Below are 25,812 nucleotides of genomic sequence, written 5' to 3' on the forward strand. Positions count from 1 at the left end.
ACGGCTTCCACCACCAACGGTCTGAAGAACACCGGAGCCGCCAAGTCCCGAGTCCCCAGGTGGCCTCTGTCTTCGGCTGTCGACCCTGGTACTGCTGGCAGAAAGCAGAGATAAGATGTATGAGTGTGAGTCCGCACACTCAGTAATTCACAGTCCATACACAGTTAGGAGGGAGCACCTCCACCTCCAATCACACACTCGTACAGCTCCTGGTTCAACCACTTATCTGGGTTGGGATGTGAGGCGAAGCTGTCGCTGTCACATCAAACGCCAATCCCTCAGACAAGGAAACACTCCAGGAAAACGGCTGTAACAGAAGTTCAGGTTAAACACACAAAGTGTCTGTCAGCAGAGAAATTACCTTTGTAATGGTAGGTGATTTCTCGGCGGGGAGGTGGAGTTGCAGTCCGGCTTAAGTAGTGGTGTAGATGAGTGACAGCTGGTGTGATGAGTGACAGCTGTCACTACCTCTGGGTCTGGTGCCCTCTCGTGCTTGGAGCCCGCACTCTAAGCAGGGCGCCCTCTGGTGGTAGTGGGCCAGCAGTACCTCCTCTTCAGCGGCCCACATAACACTCATCTCTGTGCTTGTTCTGTTAGACCTCAGTGCTGCTTTTGATACTGTTGACCATAAAATTTTATTACAGAGATTAGAGCATGCCATAGGTATTAAAGGCACTGCGCTCCGGTGGTTTGAATCATATTTATCTAATAGATTACAATTTGTTCATGTAAATGGGGAATCTTCTTCACAGACTAAGGTTAATTATGGAGTTCCACAAGGTTCTGTGCTAGGACCAATTTTATTCATTTTATACACTCAACAAAAATATAAACGCAACACTTTTGGTTTTGCTCCCATTTTGTATGAGATGAACTCAAAGATCTAAACGTTTTTCCACATACACAATATCACCATTTCCCTCAAATATTGTTCACAAACCAGTCTAAATCTGTGATAGTGAGCACTTCTCCTTTGCTGAGATAATCCATCCCACCTCACAGGTGTGCCATATCAAGATGCTGATTAGACACCATGATTAGTGCACAGGTGTGCCTTAGACTGCCCACAATAAAAGGCCACTCTGAAAGGTGCAGTTTTATCACACAGCACAATGCCACAGATGTCGCAAGATTTGAGGGAGCGTGCAATTGGCATGCTGACAGCAGGGATGTCAACCAGAGCTGTTGCTCGTGTATTGAATGTTCATTTCTCTACCATAGGCCGTCTCCAAAGGCGTTTCAGAGAATTTGGCAGTACATCCAACCAACCTCACAACCGCAGACCACGTGTAACCACACCAGCCCAGGACCTCCACATCCAGCATGTTCACCTCCAAGATCATCTGAGATCAGCCATCGGACAGCTGCTGAAACAATCGGTTTGCATAACCAAAGAATTTCCGCACAAACTGTCAGAAACCGTCTCAGGGAAGCTCATCTGCATGCTCGTCGTCCTCATCTGGGTCTCGACCTGACTCCAGTTCGTCGTCGTAACCGACTTGAGTGGGCAAATGCTCACATTCGCTGGCGTTTGGCACGTTGGAGAGGTGTTCTCTTCACGGATGAATCCCGGTTCACACTGTTCAGGGCAGATGGCAGACAGCGTGTGTGGCGTCGTGTGGGTGAGCGGTTTTCTGATGTCAAAGTTGTGGATCAAGTGGCCCATGGTGGCGGTGGGGTTATGGTATGGGCAGGCGTCTGTTATGGACGAAGAACACAGGTGCATTTTATTGATGGCATTTTGAATGCACAGAGATACCGTGACGAGATCCTGAGGCCCATTGTTGTGCCATACATCCAAGAACATCACCTCATGTTGCAGCAGGATAATGCACGGCCCCATGTTGCAAGGATCTGTACACAATTCTTGGAAGCTGAAAATGTCCCAGTTCTTGCATGGCCGGCATACTCACTGGACATGTCACCCATTGAGCATGTTTGGGATGCTCTGGACCGGCGTATACGACAGCGTGTACCAGTTCCTGCCAATATCCAGCAACTTTGCACAGCCATTGAAGAGGAGTGGACCAACATTCCACAGGCCACAATTGACAACCTTATCAACTCTATGCGAAGGAGATGTGTTGCACTGCATGAGGCAAATGGTGGTCACACCAGATACTGACTGGTATCCCCCCCCCCCCCCCAATAAAACAAAACTGCACCTTTCAGAGTGGCCTTTTATTGTGGGCAGTCTAAGGCACACCTGTGCACTAATCATGGTGTCTAATCAGCATCTAGATATGGCACACCTGTGAGGTGGGATGGATTATCTCAGCAAAGGAGAAGTGCTCACTATCACAGATTTAGACTGGTTTGTGAACAATATTTGAGGGAAATGGTGATATTGTGTATGTGGAAAAAGTTTTAGATCTTTGAGTTCATCTCATACAAAATGGGAGCAAAACCAAAAGTGTTGCGTTTATATTTTTGTTGTGTACATGCTTCCCTTAGGCAGTATTATTAGAAAGCATTGCTTAAATTTTCATTGTTACGCAGATGATACCCAGCTTTATCTATCCATGAAGCCAGAGGACACACACCAATTAGCTAAACTGCAGGATTGTCTTACAGACATAAAGACATAGATGACCTCTAATTTCCTGCTTTTAAACTCAGATAAAACTGAAGTTATTGTACTTGGCCCCACAAATCTTAGAAACATGGTGTCTAAACAGATCCTTACTCTGGATGGCATTACCCTGACCTCTAGTAATACTGTGAGAAATCTTGGAGTCATTTTTGATCAGGATATGTCATTCAAAGCGCATATTAAACAAATATGTAGGACTGCTTTTTTGCATTCATGCAATATCTCTAAAATTAGAAAGGTCTTGTCTCAGAGTGACGCTGAAAAACTAATTCATGCATTTATTTCCTCTAAGCTGGATCAGGTGACCCTGAACCATCCCTTAGTTATGCTGCTATAGACTTAGACTGCTGGGGGGTTCCCATGATGCACTGAGTGTTTCTTTCTCTTTTTGCTCTGTATGTACCACTCTGCATTTAATCATTAGTGATTGATCTCTGCTCCCCTCCACAGCATGTCTTTTTCCTTGTTCTCTCCCTCAGCCCCAACCAGTCCCAGCAGAAGACTGCCCCTCCCTGAGCCTGGTTCTGCTGGAGGTTTCTTCCTGTTAAAAGGGAGTTTTTCCTTCCCACTGTCGCCAAGTGCTTGCTCACAAGGGGTCGTTTTGACCGTTGGGGTTTTTACGTAATTATTGTATGGCTTTGCCTTACAATATAAAGCGCCTTGGGGCAACTGTTTGTTGTGATTTGGCGCTATATAAATAAAATTGATTGATTGATTGATATTAGCACTCCAGCAAAAAGAAAAAGACAAACAAAAGCTCAGTCCCATGTGCAGCTTCTTTCTGTCATTATGTGCGCCTCACTGTGTGTGCTGCTGTGCTAAACTCATGCACTTCATGTTTGTGTCTGAATAAGCATAAATGTGTGTTGTGATACCAGTGAAACTTTGCGGCACTGCTGATTTTTGGCTGGAGTAAATCTGTACTCATCTTTTGCCGGCAGATATTGTGTTTAATTGCCCTTTTGATTAGCAGGACGCACTGCGTACACACGCTCTCCACCACAATGCACCACACAGCACATATCAAAATGAAAATAGTGGCAGAGACAATTTGAGGTAATCAGCATGTTACGAGACAAATTATCTATCTTGATTCTTTTTTCGTTCTTTATGTGTTTTCATAAAAGTCCTCTGATTGTGTGCAGAGATGGTAACATGTTCCGAGGTTCAGAGGTTCGCTGTTTTAATCAAAGATATTTTAGCACACGACCAGGCGGTGAACAGATGATCTCTGCTCCCTGAGCTGCAGTTGACCCGCTCGCCGCAGTTTGTGTGAAAGAGTCATGAAACACAGACCTGTGTGGGTCCGGGGGCTGGAACACCACGGTTACACACTCACAGCGACACAAAACCATCCACGCAAGCAAACGTAGTGAGTCAGTCTGAACTAACCTCCCACTGCAGGTGAGGCGGAATGTTTCTGATCTGCAGCTTCTTGGTCCTGTGGAGAAAGAAGAACTTACATCAGTGCGTTAACATGAACAAATACAAAGAAACCACACAGTGGCAACTTTCTGAGTCCACGGCCCACAGCGTTAACTTATAAGTACACATTTGTCTGATGGGTCTCACCCGGAAACAGAGGAGATTCCCTGGAATTCATCAGCCTGGTCAAGGTTACAGAAAAACTTCAACCCGACTGATACAGAGGTTTATCAGGGACAATACCGATGATACTCATTCATTCATTCATTTTCTATACCCACTTACTCCAATAAAGGGTCATGGGGGGCTGGAGCCTATCCCAGCAGTCACAGGGTGAGAGCCGTGTTCACCATGAACAGGACGCCAGTCTGTCACAGGGACACACACAGACAAACACCGGGAGAACTCCACACAGAAAAGACCAGGTGGGAAGTGACCCCACGACCTTATTGCTGTGAGGCAACAGTGCCACCGTGCCGCTGCCGAATACCATTTTGGAGTGAAATATATTTACGATACAATATATAAAATTGATTATTGAAATTTATAAAGCCATTAAGATTTTTGCATGTTCACAACGCGATGCATCTAACAATCTATTTTTTGCCAACACGAACAGCAGCTGCTCCCTTTTCCTCTCTCTCCTGCAGCTAATGTGACCAAGGAGTGACGGAGGTCCCAGCCATGTTTGACAGCACTGTCATCAGAGCACCCTCTCTACTACGACCCCTATTTACCCTGCCTCCCCACAAAGTACAGATTGATCATCCGTGCACTGAAAGGTTCTGTACATCTGCACACCAATCACATGCTTTTGCACAGTCCCATCCCACTACGTTATATTTATTTAACAGTGAACATAGTCTTGCCGATCTGACTATTTGACTGTTTTACTTCTTACAGAAGCATTTTCCTTTTTTATCTTTTATATTGTTGTTGTTTATGCATCAGTGACACCAGATCAAATTCCTTGTATGTGAAAACTTACTTGGCAATAAATTAGATTCTGATTCTGTTTTCCAACAGCCAAATTGTTTTTTCTGCAGTTTATTTGGTCAAATAAAAGTTTTCATATCCGCAAAAAAAGTTGTTATCTGGTAACTTGCTATTTGTTACCTGTAACCTGAAACTTGTTTCTGTAACCCGGTTACCTGGTAACTTGGTATTTTTAACCAGGTAACCTGATATTTGTTACCTGTAACCCAACATTTTATTACCTGTAACCCAGTTATCAAGTAACTTGGTATTTGTTACCTGGTAACCCGCTACTTGTAACCTGGTAACCTGCTATTTCTTACCTGTAACCCGGTTAACTGATAACTTGGTATTTGTCACCTGGGAACACTCTATTTGTTACCTTTAACCCAGTATTTGTTATGTGGTAACCCGCAATTGCTTACCTGTAACCTGGTATTTGTTACTGTAACCCAGTTACCTGGTCACTTGACATTTGTAACCTGGTAACCCACTATTTGTTACCTGTAACCTGGGTACCTAGTAGCTTGGTATTTGTAACCTGGTATCCCGCTATTTGATACCTGTAACATGGTATTTGTTACCTGTAACCTGGTTACCTGGTAACTTGGTATTTGTAGCCTGGTAACCTGCTATTTGTTACCTGTAACCTGCTATTTGTTACATGTAACCCGGTTACCTGGTAACTTGCTATCTGTTACCTGTAATACGCAATTTGTTACTTGGTAACTTGGTATTTGTTAATGTAACCCATTTACCTGGTAACTTGGTATTTGTAACCTGGCAACCCACTATTTGTTACCTGTAACCCGGTTACCTAGTAACGGTATTTGTAACCTGGTATCCTGCTATTTGTTACCTGTAACATGGTATTTGTTACCTGTAACCCTGTTACCTGGTAACTTGGTAATCGGCCATTTGTTACCTGTAACCCGGTATTTGTTACCTGTAACCAAGTTACCTGGTAACTTGGAATTTGTAACCTGGTAACCCATTATGTGTTACCTGTAACCTGCTATTTGTTACCTGTAACACAGTTACCTGGTAACTTGGTATTTGCAGCATGGTAACCCGCTATTTGTTACTTGTAACCCACTATTTGTTACCTGTAACCCGGTTACCTGATAACTTGGTATTTCTAACATGGTAACCCACTATTTGTTACCTGTAACCTGGTTACAATTTCAATTCAATTTCAATTTATTTTAATTTATATAGCGTGAAATCACAACAGAGATGCCTCAAAGCACTTCACACAGGTAAGGTCTAACCTTACCAACCCCTAGAGCAACAGTGGTAAGGAAAAACTCCTTCTGAGGAAGAAACCTCAAGCAGACCAGACTCAAAGGGGTGACCCTCTGCTTGGGATGAGTGAAACTGGTGGTGGTTGTCACTGGTGGTTGGCTCTCACTGCGGTATTGTATCACTTCCTGTTCCAGAGCACAGCGGTGTTTTGCTGTATCTGTTAGCTGTTTAATCTGCGCAGTTAGATTGATCTAGTTAACTAGATAACAATTTGTTTCACAGTGTAATCTTCACGTGCCTTAACTAAAGCACTTCCTCTGCTGAATCACCTCTAAATTATTTACACATTATTCACTTTGTGTGTTTTTAGGATTCCGCTAGCTTAGCGCAGCTACTAGCTCTTGGCCGGTTTAGCATAGCGGCTTCTCCAGACTCTCCCGCACTTTTCTGCTCTGGGTGTGAAATGTTTAGTTATTCCTCGGCCTCCTTTAGCAGTAACGGTACTTGTAATAAGTGTAGCTTATTCGTAGCTTTGGAGGCCAGGCTGGGCGAATTGGAGACTCGGCTCCGCACCTTGGAAAATCCTACAGCTAGCCAGGCCCCTGTAGTCGGTGCGGACCAAGGTAGCTTAGCCGCCATTAGTTCCCCTCCGGCAGATCCCGAGCAGCCAGGAAAGTAGGCCGACTGGGTGACTGTGAGGAGGAAGCGTAGTCCTAAACAGAAGCCCTGTGTACACCGCCAACCTGTTCACATCTCTAACCGTTTTTCCCCACTCGGCGACACACCCGCCGAGGAACAAACTCGCGACTTGGCAACTCTGTTTTGAGAAATGTGAAGTTAGCGACACCAGCAACCATAGTCAATTGTCTTCTGGGGGCCAGAGCAGGCGACACTGAAGGAAATTTGAAACTGTTGGCTAAGGCTAAGCGTAAATTTGGTAAGATTGTAATTCACGTCGGCAGTAATGACACCCGGTTACGTCAATCGGAGGTCACTAAAATTAACATTGAATCGGTGTGTAACTTTGCAAAAACAATGTCGGACTCTGTAGTTTTCTGTGGGCCCCTCCCAAATCGGACCGGGAGTGACATGTTTAGCCGCATGTTCTCCTTGAACTGCTGGCTGTCTGAGTGGTGTCCAAAAAATGAGGTGGGCTTCATAGATAATTGGCAAAGCTTCTGGGGAAAACCTGGTCTTGTTAGGAGAGACGGCATCCATCCCACTGTGGATGGAGCAGCTCTCATTTCTAGAAATCTGGCCAATTTTATTAAACCCTCCAAACCGCGACTATCCAGGGTTGGGACCAGGAAGCAGAGTTGTACTCTTACACACCTCTCTGCAGCTTCTCTCCCCCTGCCATCCCCTCATTACCCCATCCCTGTAGAGACGGTGCCTGCTCCCAGACTACCAATAACCAACAAAAATCTATTTAAGCATAAAAATTCAAAAAGAAAAAATAATATAGCACCTTCAACTGCACCACAGACTAAAACAGTTAAATGTGGTCTATTAAACATTAGGTCTCTCTCTTCTAAGTCCCTGTTAGTAAATGATATAATAATTGATCAACATATTGATTTATTCTGCCCTACAGAAACCTGGTTACAGCAGGATGAATATGTTAGTTTAAATGAGTCAACACCCCCGAGTCACACTAACTGCCAGAACGCTCATAGCACGGGCCGAGGCGGAGGATTAGCAGCAATCTTCCATTCCAACTTATTAATTAATCAAAAACCCAGACAGAGCTTTAATTCATTTGAAAGCTTGACTCTTAGTCTTGTCCATCCAAATTGGAAGTCCCAAAAAACAGTTTTATTTGTTATTATCTATCGTCCACCTAGTCGTTACTGTGAGTTTCTCTGTGAATTTTCAGACCTTTTGTCTGACTTAGTGCTTAGTTCAGATAAGATAATTATAGTGGGCGATTTTAACATCCACACAGATGCTGAGAATGACAGCCTCAACACTGCATTTAATCTATTATTAGACTCGATTGGCTTTGCTCAAAATGTAAATGAGTCCACCCACCACTTTAATCATACCTTAGATCTTGTTCTGACTTATGGTATGGAAATTGAAGACTTAACAGTATTCCCTGAAAACCCCCTTCTGTCTGATCATTTCTTAATAACATTTACATTTACTCTGATGGACTACCTAGCAGTGGGGAATAAGTTTCATTACAATAGAAGTCTTTCAGAAAGCGCTGTAACTAGGTTTAAGGATATGATTCCTTCTTTATGTTCTCCAATGCCATATACCAACACAGTGCAGAGTAGCTACCTAAACTCTGTGAGTGAGATAGATTATCTAGTCAATAGTTTTATATCCTCATTGAGGACAACTTTGGATGCTGTAGCTCCTCTGAAAAAGAGAGCCTTAAATCAGAAGTGCCTGACTCCATGGTATAACTCACAAACTCGCAGCTTAAAGCAGATAACCCGTAAGTTGGAGAGGAAATGGCATCTCACTAATTTAGAAGATCTTCACTTAGCCTGGAAAAAGAGTCTGTTGCTCTATAAAAAAGCCCTCCGTAAAGCTAGGACATCTTACTACTCATCACTAATTGAAGAAAATAAGAACAACCCCAGGTTTCTTTTCAGCACTGTAGCCAGGCTGACAAAGAGTCAGAGCTCTATTGAGCCGAGTATTCCTTTAACTTTAACTAGTAATGACTTCATGACTTTCTTTGCTAATAAAATTTTAACTATTAGAGAAAAAATTACTCATAACCATCCCAAAGACATATCGTTATCTTTGGCTGCTTTCAGTGATGCCGGTATTTGGTTAGACTCTTTCTCTCCGATTGTTCTGTCCGAGTTATTTTCATTAGTTTCTTCCTCAAACCATCAACATGTCTATTAGACCCCATTCCTATCAGGCTGCTCAAGGAAGCCCTACCATTAATTAATGCTTCGATCTTAAATATGATCAATCTATCTTTATTAGTTGGCTATGTACCACAGGCTTTTAAGGTGGCAGTAATTAAACCATTACTTAAAAAGCCATCACTTGACCCAGCTATCTTAGCTAATTATAGGCCAATCTCCAACCTTCCTTTTCTCTCAAAAAGTCTTGAAAGGGCAGTTGTAAAACAGCTAACTGATCATCTGCAGAGGAATGGTCTATTTGAAGAGTTTCAGTCAGGTTTTAGAATTCATCATAGTACAGAAACAGCATTAGTGAAGGTTACAAATGATCTTCTTATGGCCTCAGACAGTGGACTCATCTCTGTGCTTGTTCTGTTAGACCTCAGTGCTGCTTTTGATACTGTTGACCATAAAATTTTATTACAGAGATTAGAGCATGCCATAGGTATTAAAGGCACTGCGCTGCGGTGGTTTGAATCATATTTATCTAATAGATTACAATTTGTTCATGTAAATGGGGAATCTTTTTCACAGACTAAGGTTAATTATGGAGTTCCACAAGGTTCTGTGCTAGGACCAATTTTATTCACTTTATACATGTTTCCCTTAGGCAGTATTATTAGACGGCATTGCTTAAATTTTCATTGTTACGCAGATGATACCCAGCTTTATCTATCCATGAAGCCAGAGGACACACACCAATTAGCTAAACTGCAGGATTGTCTTACAGACATAAAGACATGGATGACCTCTAATTTCCTGCTTTTAAACTCAGATAAAACTGAAGTTATTGTACTTGGCCCCACAAATCTTAGAAACATGGTGTCTAACCAGATCCTTACTCTGGATGGCATTACCCTGACCTCTAGTAATACTGTGAGAAATCTTGGAGTCATTTTTGATCAGGATATGTCCTTCAATGCGCATATTAAACAAATATGTAGGACTGCTTTTTTGCATTTACGCAATAGCTCTAAAATTAGAAAGGTCATGTCTCAGAGTGATGCTGAAAAACTAATTCATGCATTTATTTCCTCTAGGCTGGACTATTGTAATTCATTATTATCAGGTTGTCTTAAAAGTTCCCAGAAAAGCCGAGCAAAACTGACCAAGCAAAACATCCTCCTGAACCGCAGGGTGGAGGCTCTCTCCGCGCAGGTGGCGGCGAGCGCTCAGGGCGCTGCTGCAGCTCCTCCTCCTGCCGACCCTGTGCAGGATATGAACGTTCCAGTGGTGGTTCAACAACCCCTCCCACCATCCCCTGAAGCATACATAAGCCCTCCTGAGCCGTACGGAGGTTGTGTGGAGACGTGCGCGGACTTTCTCATGCAGTGTTCGCTCGTCTTCGCACAAAGTCCCGTCATGTACGCGTCAGATGCTAGTAAAATAGCTTATGTGATTGCTCTGCTTCGGGGTAAAGCATGCGCCTGGGCTACGGCGCTCTGGGAACAGAACTCGCGGTTGTTATCAGCATACACTGGGTTTGTGGGGGAGTTCAGAACAGTGTTTGATCACCCTAACAGAGGAGAGACCGCTTCAACAATGCTGCTGTCAATGCGACAGGGGCGCCGGTGCGCAGCCGAATATGCAGTCGACTTCCGCATCGCGGCTGCGAGGTCCGGCTGGAATAACGTTGCGCTCCGTGCCGCCTTCATAAACGGACTGTCATTGGTCCTGAAGGAGCATCTGGTAGCTAAGGAGGAACCGCGGGATTTAGATGGGCTTATCGAGCTCGTTATACGGTTAGACAATCGGCCTCGGGAGCGAGGCGAAGGACGTGGCCAGATACGCGCTGCCCCTCTCCCTTCCGGGTTCGAAAAGGGGCCGCCCTCCCCACGCTCCACAGCCGCAGCGCTCCGTGGGGCAACAGCTCCCCCTGCTGACGTTGTTAGGGAAACGCACAGGACCAAAATGAGGAGGCTGGTCCGCGGGGAGTGTTTTCTCTGCAGCTCAAAGGAGCACACACAGAAAAACTGCCCCAAACGGCCACAACAACAACCGCCCTCAGAGACTGGGCTAAGGGGGGGTCAAAACATTCACGTGGGACACACACAGATTGCCACATGACTCCCAGTTACAATCCTGAGCGGGGATTTAACCCTTCAAGCCCCAGCACTGGTGGACACGGGGTCAGAAGGGAATTTGCTAGACAGCAGATGGGCAAGGGAGGTAGGGCTCCCTCTGGTGGCGCTTCCTTCACCATTGCAGGTGCGAGCACTAGATGGCACCCTCCTCCCTTTAATCACACACAAGACACAACCAGTAACTCTGGTGGTGTCTGGAAACCATCGGGAGGAGATTGAGTTTTTTGTAACTCCTTCTACCTCCCGCGTGATTTTGGGCTTCCCATGGATGTTGAAGCACAATCCCCGGATTGATTGGCCGTCTGGGGTGGTGGTTCAGTGGAGCGAAACCTGCCATCGGGTGTGTTTAGGATCCTCGGTTCCTCCTGGTTTACAGGCTAAGGAGGAGGTCAAAGTCCCTCCCAATCTGACGGCAGTGCCGGTTGAGTACCACGATCTTGCTGACGTCTTCAGCAAGGATCTGGCACTCACCCTTCCCCCGCACCGTCCGTACGATTGTGCCATTGATTTGGTTCCAGGCGCTGAGTTCCCGTCCAGCAGGCTGTACAACCTCTCACGACCTGAGCGCGAATCAATGGAGACCTACATCCGGGACTCATTAGCTGCCGAGCTGATCCGGAACTCCACCTCCCCGATGGGGGCAGGTTTCTTTTTTGTGGGCAAGAAAGATGGCGGACTCCGTCCATGCATTGATTACAGGGGGCTGAATGAGATTACGGTTCGCAACCGATACCCGTTGCCATTGGTGGATTCCGTGTTCACCCCCCTGCATGGAGCCAAAATCTTTACTAAGCTGGATCTTAGAAATGCGTATCACCTGGTTCGGATCCGGAAGGGAGACGAATGGAAGACGGCATTTAACACCCCGTTAGGTCACTTTGAGTACCTGGTCATGCCGTTCGGCCTCACCAACGCCCCCGCGATGTTCCAAGCCTTGGTTAACGACGTCTTGCGGGACTTCCTGCACCGATTCGTCTTTGTATATCTGGACGATATTCTCATCTTTTCTCCGGATCCTGAGACCCATGTCCAGCATGTACGTCAGGTCCTGCAGTGGTTGTTAGAGAACCGACTGTTTGTGAAGGGCGAGAAGTGCGAGTTTCACCGCACGTCTTTGTCCTTCCTGGGGTTTATCATCTCCTCTAACTCCGTTGCCCCTGATCCGGCCAAGGTTGCGGCGGTGAGAGATTGGCCCCAACCCACAAGCCGTAGGAAGCTGCAACAGTTCCTCGGCTTCGCTAATTTCTATAGGAGGTTCATTAAGGGCTACAGTCAGGTAGTTAGCCCCCTGACAGCCCTGACCTCTCCAAAAGTCCCCTTCACCTGGTCGGATCGGTGCGAAGCTGCGTTCAAGGAGTTGAAACGACGGTTCTCTACTGCGCCAGTTTTGGTGCTGCCCGAACCTAGCCGCCAGTTCGTGGTTGAAGTGGACGCCTCTGACTCAGGGATAGGAGCCGTGCTATCCCAGAGCGGAGAGACTGATAAGGTTCTTCACCCGTGTGCCTACTTTTCACGCAGGTTGACCCCGGCTGAACGGAACTATGACGTCGGCAATCGAGAACTCCTTGCGGTGAAAGAGGCTCTTGAGGAGTGGAGACACCTGTTGGAGGGAGCGTCTGTGCCGTTCATGGTTTTCACTGACCATCGGAACCTGGAGTATATCAGGACCGCCAAGCGGCTGAACCCCAGGCAAGCCCGCTGGTCACTGTTCTTCGGGCGTTTTGACTTCCGGATCACCTATCGCCCCGGGACCAAGAACCAGAGGTCGGATGCCTTGTCCCGTGTACACGAAGAGGAGGTCAAAACTGCATTGTCGGATCCACCGCAGCCCATCCTGCCTGAGTCCACTATCGTGGCCACCCTCACCTGGAACATGGAGAAGATCGTCCGGGAGGCCCTGGCACGGAGCCCGGACCCAGGAACAGGTCCGAAGAACCGTTTGTACGTCCCACCAGAGGCCAGAGCTGCAGTCTTGGACTTCTGTCACGGTTCCAAGCTCTCCTGTCATCCAGGGGTGCGAAGGACCGTGGCAGTTGTCCGGCAGCGCTTCTGGTGGGCGTCTATGGAGGCCCACGTCCGGGAGTACATCCAGGCCTGCACCACCTGTGCCAGGGGCAAGGCAGACCATAAAAGGTCCCAAGGACTTCTCCAGCCGTTACCTGTGCCTCATTGCCCCTGGTCCCACATCGGCCTGGATTTCGTCACGGGCCTCCCGCCGTCCCAGGGCAACACCACCATCTTCACGATAGTGGACCGATTCTCCAAGGCGGCCCACTTCATGGCCCCCGAAGCTCCCAACAGCCCAGGAGACAGCAGACCTCCTGGTCTACCACGTCGTCCGTCTGCATGGGATACCCACCGACATCATCTCGGATCGTGGTCCCCAGTTCTCCTCACACGTCTGGAGGAGCTTCTGCCGGGAACTGGGGGCTACTGTGAGCCTCTCGTCCGGGTATCATCTGCAGACCAATGGACAGGCAGAACGGGCCAATCAGGAATTGGAGCAAGCTCTGCGCTGTGTGACGTCCGCACACCCGACGGCCTGGAGTAAACATCTGGCCTGGATCGAGTATGCACATAACAGCCAGGTGTCCTCTGCCACCGGCCTCTCCCCATTTGAGGTGTGTTTGGGGTATCAGCCCCCGTTGTTTCCCGTGGTGGAGGGAGAGGTCGGTGTGCCCTCGGTCCAGGCCCACCTGCGGAAGTGCCGTTGGGTGTGGCGCTCCGCCCGTTCTGCCTTGTTGAAGGCCCGGACGAGGGCGAAGACCCATGCAGACCGCCGGCGATCCCCGGCCCCTGCTTACCAGCCCGGGCAGGAGGTGTGGCTTTCCACGAAGGACATCCCCCTCCAGGTGGACTCCCCAAAACTTCAGGACAGATATATCGGACCATTCAAGATCCTCAAAGTCCTCAGTCCTGAAGCTCCAACTCCCGGCTTCACTGCGGATCCATCCGGTTTTTCACGTGTCACGAATCAAACCTCACCACACCTCACCCCTCTGTGCTCCCGGACCGGCGCCGCCTCCTGCTCGGATCATCGACGGGGAGCCGGCTTGGACGGTGCGCCGGCTCCTGGACGTCCGTCGGATGGGCCGGGGGTTCCAGTACTTGGTGGACTGGGAGGGGTATGGACCCGAAGAACGCTCCTGGGTGAAGAGGAGCTTCATCCTGGATCCGGCCCTCCTGGCCGACTTCCACAACCGTCACCCGAACAAGCCTGGTCGGGCGCCAGGAGGCGCCCGTTGAGGGGGGGGTCCTGTTGTGTGGGCCGCCAGAAGAGGAGGTACTGCTGGCCCACCACCAGTGGGCGACCTGCCTGAAGTGCGGGCTTAAGGCACGAGAGGGCGCTGCTGCCACGGACATCATCTCACTCCATAAAGACCAGACGTCATCTCCACCTCGTTGCAGAGATATCGTACTTCGTTGGAGGTAATAGACTCAGCCGTTTGTATTTTGCAACATATCTGTATATTGTGAGTGTTTGCAGGAGTACCGGTCCCTCTTTCTGTGGAGGCTGAGTGAGTGCAGGACGGCACTCTTTTCCCCTGAGGAATCACTGCGGTACTCTGCAACATATTGAGTGAGAGGTGGAGGTGGATTGACTGTAATCATATTCTGAGATTGTCTGTATGTTTGTTGTGCACCTTCACAACATTAAATTGTTAATTTTTGGCTCATCTATTGACCGTTCATTTGCGCCCCCTGTTGTGGGTCCGTGTCACTACACTTTCACAACAAAAGCCTTCAGTTAATTCAAAATGCTGCAGCTAGAGTACTAACGGGGACTAGAAGGAGAGAGCATATCTCACCCATATTGGCCTCTCTTCAGTGGCTTCCTGTTAATTCTAGAATAGAATTTAAAATTCTTCTTCTTACTTATAAGGTTTTGAATAATCAGGTCCCATCTTATCTTAGGGACCTCATAGTACCATATCACCCCAATAGAGCGCTTCGCTCTCAGACTGCAGGCTTACTTGTAGTTCCTAGGGTTTGTAAGAGTAGAATGGGAGGCAGAGCCTTCAGCTTTCAGGCTCCTCTCCTGTGGAACCAGCTCCCAATTCAGATCAGGGAGACAGACACCCTCTCTACTTTTAAGATTAGGCTTAAAACTTTCCTTTTTGCTAAAGCTTATAGTTAGGGCTGGATCAGGTGACCCTGAACCATCCCTTAGTTATGCTGCTATAGACTTAGACTGCTGGGGGGTTCCCATAATGCACTGAGTGTTTCTTTCTCTTTTTGCTCTGTATGCACCACTCTGCATTTAATCATTAGTGATTGATCTCTGCTCCCCTCCACAGCATGTCTTTTTCCTGGTTCTCTCCCTCAGCCCCAACCAGTCCCAGCAGAAGACTGCCCCTCCCTGAGCCTGGTTCTGCTGGAGGTTTCTTCCTGTGAAAAAGGAGTTTTTCCTTCCCACTGTCGCCAAGTGCTTGCTCACAGGGGGTCGTTTTGACCGTTGGGGTTTTTACGTAATTATTGTATGGCCTTGCCTTACAATATAAAGCTCCTTGGGGCAACTTTGGTGATTTGGCGCTATATAAATAAAATTGATTGAATTGATTGATTGATTGATCCCCCCCCTTTGGGCACCCCTGGGGGTATCTTTCATCAGTTTCTTTAATCAACATTGAATCCTGAATTTTATCTATTGTTTTACTGTAATCCAAAGAGCACATTTCAGAAGATACAACTGAATTTGATAAATTTTACCCACACATAGTTACACATTTTTGCCCTTCACACATAGTATGAATAAGTACAAAACAGCTCATATGAGCGAACCATGAAAACATCGAGCTGATGTTGGGAGGGACACGTGGTTGGGCATGTGTGAACGATCCCACTGCAACAGTTTCGTGCATGATCGTGCACGAAACTGTCACAGCGGGCACACAGTACGAGTAACTGGAGCGGTGGGGGGGACCTTTGCGCAGCTGCTGTGACAAAAAGTTTAAATAAAAAAATACATGAACACGTGGAATTTAAACCTGCAATTTACTCTGATCAAAAAGCTCTGATTAACTGACAGACACTTTAACACTGCGCTACTATCGGTGTCCTATAAAAGGTGTGTAAAATGCCTGAACTCAACAAGGAGATAAATGTATTTAAAAAAATAAAACCACACACCATAAAAAACACCGCATTTTATTAAATCCCTCTTAACGAGCGAACAATACAAGTATGACCGTCTGTTCCTCTCTATATGACCCATGGTCACAGATGTACAGTCATGACATGACATGACATGAACGAAGCAGTTTGCTCTTATCATGTCCACATTTGCTGGCCCTGCGTGTCCAGCCGGCCCCGTGTGCATTTCTGGCCTGACACGCGTGTCCTGTGGATGGTGAGCCGCTGGACAGACGCCGCGTCATGTGGTAACAAAGCTCATGTGGGTGGCGTGACATTCAGATCACCCGCTGCGTGTTATGATCTGATGGTCTGTTTCACTTGGGACAGCCTGTCAATGTGCGCACCATGCACTTGCTCGCTGCAGCCCATTGCAAGAGCGATATATGTTTTTATGTATGTCCACGTGAGGACAGCAAGCAGACACACGTGTCACAGTGGACAGTTGTTAGGTCATGTCCTTCAAAACACGGTACGTGTCCAGAACCAGAGCTCTCAACAGGTGCTGCTGTCGGCGGACACCCCCCCTGTCAGTTCAGCACACACAACAACGTGTCACTCTGTGTCTGTGTTATGTGATCACTTATTTTTAGTTATTTGTTATGTAATTGTGTATGTAGGTAGTGTTGTACTTATTAATATACCTGTCCTGGCTGTGGTCTCTGTGTTTGCACTGTGATACGTCGTGTGCACTGAGCCGTCATTCATTTGGAGCTGTCGGTGAGTCTCTGCTCAGCAGCTGGGAGGCGGCTTCGCTGTGCTGTGTGCGATCAGTAGTTCGTGCAAGTGCACTTCCACCTCGCAATTCACATGCACAGCACATGTGTTGCGGGGGAGTTGACACTCTGGCATGCCACGTGTTGCTGTTTTGCAACACCACACTTGAGGGGGCACTTAAACAAATTTAACATCCAGCTCAACAGTGATCATCTGCTGACTGTTGTCGTGCTAATAGTGCGAACACATTTTCTAAGTGTCAAGTGAGCGTTGTTAGATGTTTGTGTGTGTCACCTGGAATTTGGCCGCAACCTGCCGCGAGAGGGATAGATGGGCTCACCCAGCGCACACTCTGTCTTTCACTGGTGTGTGTTGGACACCATACAGGTGTGTGTTGGACACCATACAGTTCCTGCTTCGTGCGCAATTTGGCCACATTTGTACTATGTGTGAAGGGGCCCTAAAGAAAGTAATCATTAAAGTGGTCTGGTATAGCTTTATTTTCCTTAACAACTGTATCAGTATTTGTGTAAAAGAGGGCAGAATATTCTTTAACATCTTTTTCCTTATTTATGATTTCATTTGAAAACTTCAAAGTACCCTTAATGTTGTTTTATTTTTTCAAAAAATAACTATAATACTGCCTTTTACAAGATAGCTTTAAAAACTGTTTATACAGAAAGTTATTCTTTTTACACGCATTTTGCAGTCCCTTAGTGATCCAAGGTTTATCAACATTTTGCATATTTCCAATTTTTAATACAAAAGGACAATATTTGAATGATTCATATGATTGATCAATGTCCTCAATGTAAAGGTCACTTCAGTTTCGATCCCTTAAAGCCATTCTAAGATTTTCCTGTTATTTCCTTTTTAAATTTGTAATGTCAGTATGGTCAATTTTATCTAACTTTTTTTTAACTAAAAAACTGAAAACTACAAACGTCGACAAATGATCACTGACGTCAATAATAAGTAATCCCCCTCTGAATTCCCCATGGTAAGTTGGATGGATAATCACTGGATACATTCCCATAGAAAACACAGAATTTATAAATTCAGTTGTATGTATTTGACTAAGAGGATTTAAGAAGTCTATGTTGACGTCTCCACAAACAAATAAAAGCTTATTATTATTTTTAATAATGTTGTACATCTCAGTCAGTTTTTCCACAAGTGTTTTTATGTTTGATCCTGGTGCTCTGTAAACACAGTTTATGATTTTTTTTTCGCATATAATTTCCACAGTAATACATTCCATCACATTTTCCAAAGAAAAACACGACAACGACAACCTGGATAACATTTGGATGACTGCGTTCCACACAGCTAGCACAGCTCAGCTCAAGGTTGACTGGCACACTCCTGACTGATCAGCCAGCTCCCAGGGTGGTCAGCACCTGTGTGGGCACAGACAACCCCTGGCTCCTCACCGTATTGCTCTCTGGGCTGGCCACAATTCTGTGTGCAACTCCAGTAACAGTGACCTTGGTAAACGAAATCAGTTTATGAGCCAATTATTGGCATTTGCAAGTAAATCCTCGTGTTCCCTGAATACACACTCACATCGGATTGCACCATTTGCAAGGTCCTCTAACAATGCTAAAGCAGCCACTGATATTTTATGCATCACTTTGTGTGCGCTTTTATATCCACCCATATAACTGCAAACTTGTGGGTGTGTTAATTGTTCATCAGTGTGTCTCTGATGTGCACAGCACTCTGATGACTTTATGTTTTCACACTATTAACAGTTCCCAGCATCACCTCTACGTGTCAGCAGAGGAACAGCTGTAGAAACATGTGTACACCACCCAGGATTTTTATGTGACGCACTGCATATTTCCATGATCATTTCACTTTTGATACATCTGCATGGAACCAGACGTACGCCACGTTTTTGTGCGTATGCAGCCTTTGTACATGAGGCCCCGGTGCACAGCGCCACTCAGTGGAAATGTCTAAAATGACACTTTTAAGATCCCAGTGAAAACTAAAACATCTGGAAATTTTTCACCAATTTTTAAAAATAAAAATAGAAAAGTTAAAACAATATTTATACAGACCCTTAAGTATAAGACTACGAAATCATCACTTTTACAGCCAGTCAAGTCAGGAGATAAACACATGAACATGTTCTTGGACTTTATTTCAGAAATACAGGCAGTCTGGTGTGTGCAGTGAATCAGTGTCCAGGAGAAAATTCTAAAAGTGAGTGACCACGTTCAAAGGACAATCATGAGGGAAGCCACCAAGACATCATGACAGATCTGAAAGAATTACAGGCTTCTGTAGCTGCAATTGGAGAAACGTTTAGCTGATACATCATCAGTTACACAGCTTCACGATGGCCTGATGTTCCTCAAAAGAAGATGAGGAAGTTCAGCTAAAGCTTACCAGAAGGAGCACTGTGTCCTGGTAGCCGGGTGTTCTGGCAGCCAGGTGTCCTTGTGCCTGGTTGTCCTGGTGGCTGGGTGTCCTTTTGGCCAGGTGTCCTGTTGGCCGGGTGTCCTGGTGGCTTCCCTCACGAGTCACTTTCTTGCACAGTCACTCAGTTGAAAGCTGCCTCCTCCAGACATGTGCAGTACCACACTGTGTATTCCTGAATGACTGATGGAAATGAAGTCCAAGAACATGTTCATGTGTTCATCCCCTGACTGAGAAACCTGGCTGTAAAAGTGATGATTGATATTTAAGGGTGATTTGACTTATGATTTTATTTCTGATCAGATTTCACTGTGAATTTAACCTAAGCCTGTATATCCCATCGATGGGAAATTTCACTTTTTATTTGTGAGATACTGACAAACCAAAATGAGGCGGGGGGTGGGGGGTTAAATGGGATCATGTGTTTGTTGTCTTTTTTTTTATGCCATTACAAAATTCGGATGTGTGAATGTTCAGGGGTCCACAAACATCCAAGTGCCATAAACCTAATGACGAAATATCAACCATCTCAAACACTTCATATTTTTGCATCTTAACACCTTTAAGTGTTTTGGAGACCAGATGGTCGGAACCCCCCCCCCCCCCCCCCAAAAGCGCAGCATGCATGAGAACGCCAATCAAACGCTCTCCAGCTAGAATGTGCACACGTGTGCGGCGCACTCAGCTGTCCATTCACAAAAAGCCTCGGCGCTCCAACAGTGCACAAAGAGGGGCGGGGCTGATGGCATGTCAGAGGGGTGGGAGGGGAGCAGTGGGTGGGGACCAACCTCGTTTCACCAACATGGAGGCGTTCATGGTGCACAAAGAACCGCTTCTGTTCAGCACAAAGAAGAAAAGAAGCCTGTTCCCACCCGACAAAAAAATAAACATAAAATTCCCACGTTTTCAATCAGAATTATGCTTTTTTTTATCTCAAAATATAGAAAGCTGAAAAACAAGTAATTTCCCACTTTCTAAATAAAATTATGCTGTTAATCTCAAAACACAGAAACCTGAAAGAGCTGAAAATTTCCACTTTCTAAATCATTTGTTCATTTTATAGAAGTTCTTGTTCCAAGTCAGGGTCATAAAGAGCTGGAAATTAAAAATTAGTATATTTCCTCTTTCTAAATGACAATTATCTCACAACAGAGAAAGTTGAAAAAATGTATATATTTCCACTTTCTAAATGAGAAATATGTTTGTTTGTTTTTTTCTCAAAACATGAAAACCCGAAAGAGCTCAAAATTTCCACTTTTGAAATCTTTCATTCATTTTCAATACACTTGTTACAATTCAGGATTATTCACGGCTGGAAACTATCTCAGCTTTCACCCTGAAAAATGAGTAAATTTACACTTTCTAAATGACAATTATGATTTTTTTTTTTTAGTTGAAAAAGGGTAAATTGCAACTTTTGAAATGGCAGTTATCTTTTTTTTTTTTTTTTTTTAAATATCACAACAGAGAAAGTTGAGGAAAAGGATAAATTTCCACTTTATAAATGACAGTTCTGAGTTTTTTTATTTCACAACAGAGAAAGCTGAAAAAGGACAAATTTGCACATTATAAATGACAACTGTTTTTTTTATCTCACAACAGAGAAAGTAGACAAATTAGTATATTTCAACTTTCTAATTGACAATTATGTTTCTATCTCACAACAGATCAAGTAGAAAATCAGTAAATTTCCACGTTCTAAATGAGAGTTATATCTCACAACAGATAAAGTAGAAAATCTGTAAATTTCCACTTTCTAAATGAGAATTATGTTTCTATCTTACAACAGATAAAATAGAGAAATGAATAATTTTCCACATTCTCAGTGAGAATGATCTTTCTATCTCACAATAGATAAAGTAGAAAATCTGTAAAATTCCACTTTCTAAATGATAATTATGCTTCTGTCTCACAACAGATGAAGCAGCAATCAGTAAATTTCCATTTTCTCAATGAGAATTATGTTCCAATCTCACAACAGATAAAATAGAGAAATGAATAAATTTCCACTTTCTAAATGAGAATTATGTTCTGATCTCACAACAGATAAAATAGAGAAATGAAAAAATTTCCACTTTCTAAATGAGAATTATGTTTCTATCTTACAACAGATAAAATAGAGAAATGAATAATTTTCCACGTTCTCAGTGAGAATGATCTTTCTATCTCACAATAGATAAAGTAGAAAATCTGTAAAATTCCACTTTCTAAATGATAATTATGCTTCTGTCTCACAACAGATGAAGCAGCAATCAGTAAATTTCCATTTTCTCAATGAGAATTATGTTCCAATCTCACAACAGATAAAATAGAGAAATGAAAAAATTTCCACTTTCTAAGTGAGAATTATGTTCTGATCTCACAACAGATAAAATAGAGAAATGAATAAATTTCCACTTTCTTAGTGAGAATTATGTTCTGATCTCACAACAGATAAAATAGAGAAATGAATAAATTTCCACTTTCTAAATGAGAATTATGTTCTGATCTCACAACAGATAAAATAGAGAAATGAAAAAATTTCCACTTTCTAAATGAGAATTATGTTCTGATCTCACAACAGATAAAATAGAGAAATGAATAAATTTCCACTTTCTTAGTGAGAATTATGTTCTGATCTCACAACAGATAAAATAGAGAAATGAAAAAATTTCCATTTTCTCAATGAGAATTATGTTCCAATCTCACAACAGATAAAATAGAGAAATGAAAAAATTTCCACTTTCTAAATGAGAATTATGTTCTGATCTCACAACAGATAAAATAGAGAAATGAAAAAATTTCCACTTTCTAAATGAGAATTATGTTCTGATCTCACAACAGATAAAATAGAGAAATGAATAAATTTCCACTTTCTTAGTGAGAATTATGTTCTGATCTCACAACAGATAAAATAGAGAAATGAATAAATTTCCACTTTCTAAATGAGAATTATGTTCTGATCTCACAACAGATAAAATAGAGAAATGAAAAAATTTCCACTTTCTAAATGAGAATTATGTTTCTATCTTACAACAGATAAAATAGAGAAATGAATAATTTTCCACGTTCTCAGTGAGAATGATCTTTCTATCTCACAATAGATAAAGTAGAAAATCTGTAAAATTCCACTTTCCAAAGGGGTATTATGCTTCTGTCTCACAACAGATGAAGCAGCAATCAGTAAATTTCCATTTTCTCAATGAGAATTATGTTCCAATCTCACAACAGATAAAATAGAGAAATGAAAAAATTTCCACTTTCTAAGTGAGAATTATGTTCTGATCTCACAACAGATAAAATAGAGAAATGAATAAATTTCCACTTTCTAAATGAGAATTATGTTCTGATCTCACAACAGATAAAATAGAGAAATGAAAAAATTTCCACTTTCTAAATGAGAATTATGTTTCTATCTTACAACAGATAAAATAGAGAAATGAATAATTTTCCACGTTCTCAGTGAGAATGATCTTTCTATCTCACAATAGATAAAGTAGAAAATCTGTAAAATTCCACTTTCTAAATGATAATTATGCTTCTGTCTCACAACAGATGAAGCAGCAATCAGTAAATTTCCATTTTCTCAATGAGAATTATGTTCCAATCTCACAACAGATAAAATAGAGAAATGAAAAAATTTCCACTTTCTAAGTGAGAATTATGTTCTGATCTCACAACAGATAAAATAGAGAAATGAATAAATTTCCACTTTCTTAGTGAGAATTATGTTCTGATCTCACAACAGATAAAATAGAGAAATGAATAAATTTCCACTTTCTAAATGAGAATTATGTTCTGATCTCACAACAGATAAAATAGAGAAATGAAAAAATTTCCACTTTCTAAATGAGAATTATGTTCTGATCTCACAACAGATAAAATAGAGAAATGAATAAATTTCCACTTTCTTAGTGAGAATTATGTTCTGATCTCACAACAGATAAAATAGAGAAATGAAAAAATTTCCATTTTCTCAATGAGAATTATGTTCCAATCTCACAACAGATAAAATAGAGAAATGAAAAAATTTCCACTTTCTAAATGAGAATTATGTTCTGATCTCACAACAGATAAAATAGAGAAATGAAAAAATTTCCACTTTCTAAATGAGAATTATGTTCTGATCTCACAACAGATAAAATAGAGAAATGAATAAATTTCCACTTTCTTAGTGAGAATTATGTTCTGATCTCACAACAGATAAAATAGAGAAATGAATAAATTTCCACTTTCTAAATGAGAATTATGTTCTGATCTCACAACAGATAAAATAGAGAAATGAAAAAATTTCCACTTTCTAAGTGAGAATTATGTTTCTATCTTACAACAGATAAAATAGAGAAATGAATAATTTTCCACGTTCTCAGTGAGAATGATCTTTCTATCTCACAATAGATAAAGTAGAAAATCTGTAAAATTCCACTTTCCAAAGGGGTATTATGCTTCTGTCTCACAACAGATGAAGCAGCAATCAGTAAATTTCCATTTTCTCAATGAGAATTATGTTCCAATCTCACAACAGATAAAATAGAGAAATGAAAAAATTTCCACTTTCTAAGTGAGAATTATGTTCTGATCTCACAACAGATAAAATAGAGAAATGAATAAATTTCCACTTTCTAAATGAGAATTATGTTCTGATCTCACAACAGATAAAATAGAGAAATGAAAAAATTTCCACTTTCTAAATGAGAATTATGTTCTGATCTCACAACAGATAAAATAGAGAAATGAATAAATTTCCACTTTCTTAGTGAGAATTATGTTCTGATCTCACAACAGATAAAATAGAGAAATGAATAAATTTCCACTTTCTAAATGAGAATTATGTTCTGATCTCACAACAGATAAAATAGAGAAATGAAAAAATTTCCACTTTCTAAGTGAGAATTATGTTCTGATCTCACAACAGATAAAATAGAGAAATGAATAAATTTCCACTTTCTAAATGAGAATTATGTTTCTATCTTACAACAGATAAAATAGAGAAATGAATAATTTTCCACGTTCTCAGTGAGAATGATCTTTCTATCTCACAATAGATAAAGTAGAAAATCTGTAAAATTCCACTTTCCAAAGGGGTATTATGCTTCTGTCTCACAACAGATGAAGCAGCAATCAGTAAATTTCCATTTTCTCAATGAGAATTATGTTCCAATCTCACAACAGATAAAATAGAGAAATGAAAAAAATTCCACTTTCTAAGTGAGAATTATGTTCTGATCTCACAACAGATAAAATAGAGAAATGAATAAATTTCCACTTTCTTAGTGAGAATTATGTTCTGATCTCACAACAGATAAAATAGAGAAATGAATAAATTTCCACTTTCTAAATGAGAATTATGTTCTGATCTCACAACAGATAAAATAGAGAAATGAAAAAATTTCCACTTTCTAAATGAGAATTATGTTCTGATCTCACAACAGATAAAATAGAGAAATGAATAAATTTCCACTTTCTTAGTGAGAATTATGTTCTGATCTCACAACAGATAAAATAGAGAAATGAATAAATTTCCACTTTCTAAATGAGAATTATGTTCTGATCTCACAACAGATAAAATAGAGAAATGAAAAAATTTCCACTTTCTAAATGAGAATTATGTTTCTATCTTACAACAGATAAAATAGAGAAATGAATAATTTTCCACGTTCTCAGTGAGAATGATCTTTCTATCTCACAATAGATAAAGTAGAAAATCTGTAAAATTCCACTTTCTAAATGATAATTATGTTCTGATCTCACAACAGATAAAATAGAGAAATGAATAATTTTCCACGTTCTCAGTGAGAATGATCTTTCTATCTCACAATAGATAAAGTAGAAAATCTGTAAATTTCCATTTTCTCAATGAGAATTATGTTCCAATCTCACAACAGATAAAACAGAGAAATGCATAAATTTCCACTTTCTAAGTGAGAATTATGTTCTGATCTCACAACAGATAAAATAGAGAAATGAATAATTTTCCACGTTCTCAGTGAGAATGATCTTTCTATCTCACAATAGATAAAGTAGAAAATCTGTAAAATTCCACTTTCTAAATGATAATTATGTTCTGATCTCACAACAGATAAAATAGAGAAATGAATAATTTTCCACGTTCTCAGTGAGAATGATCTTTCTATCTCACAATAGATAAAGTAGAAAATCTGTAAATTTCCACTTTCTAAATGAGAATTATGTTTCTATCTTACAACAGATAAAATAGAGAAATGAATAATTTTCCACATTCTCAGTGAGAATGATCTTTCTATCTCACAATAGATAAAGTAGAAAATCTGTAAAATTCCACTTTCTAAATGATAATTATGCTTCTGTCTCACAACAGATGAAGCAGCAATCAGTAAATTTC

General features: G+C 42.5%; 1 protein-coding gene across 1 annotated transcript in view; it reads right to left on the minus strand.

Annotated features, from left to right (window-relative positions):
- The window catches only part of igf2bp1 (insulin-like growth factor 2 mRNA binding protein 1), a 268,477-nt gene that overhangs the window by 176,801 nt on the left and 65,864 nt on the right, over positions 1-25,812 (minus strand). Inside the window, exon 3 of the mRNA XM_034190879.1 lies at positions 3,986-4,034. Coding sequence (XP_034046770.1) covers positions 3,986-4,034 — 49 coding nt within the window. The remainder of the gene's footprint in view (positions 1-3,985; positions 4,035-25,812) is intronic.

This window comes from Thalassophryne amazonica, chromosome 16 (genome assembly GCF_902500255.1).
Source record: "Thalassophryne amazonica chromosome 16, fThaAma1.1, whole genome shotgun sequence".
Taxonomy (NCBI): Eukaryota; Metazoa; Chordata; class Actinopteri; order Batrachoidiformes; family Batrachoididae; genus Thalassophryne; species Thalassophryne amazonica.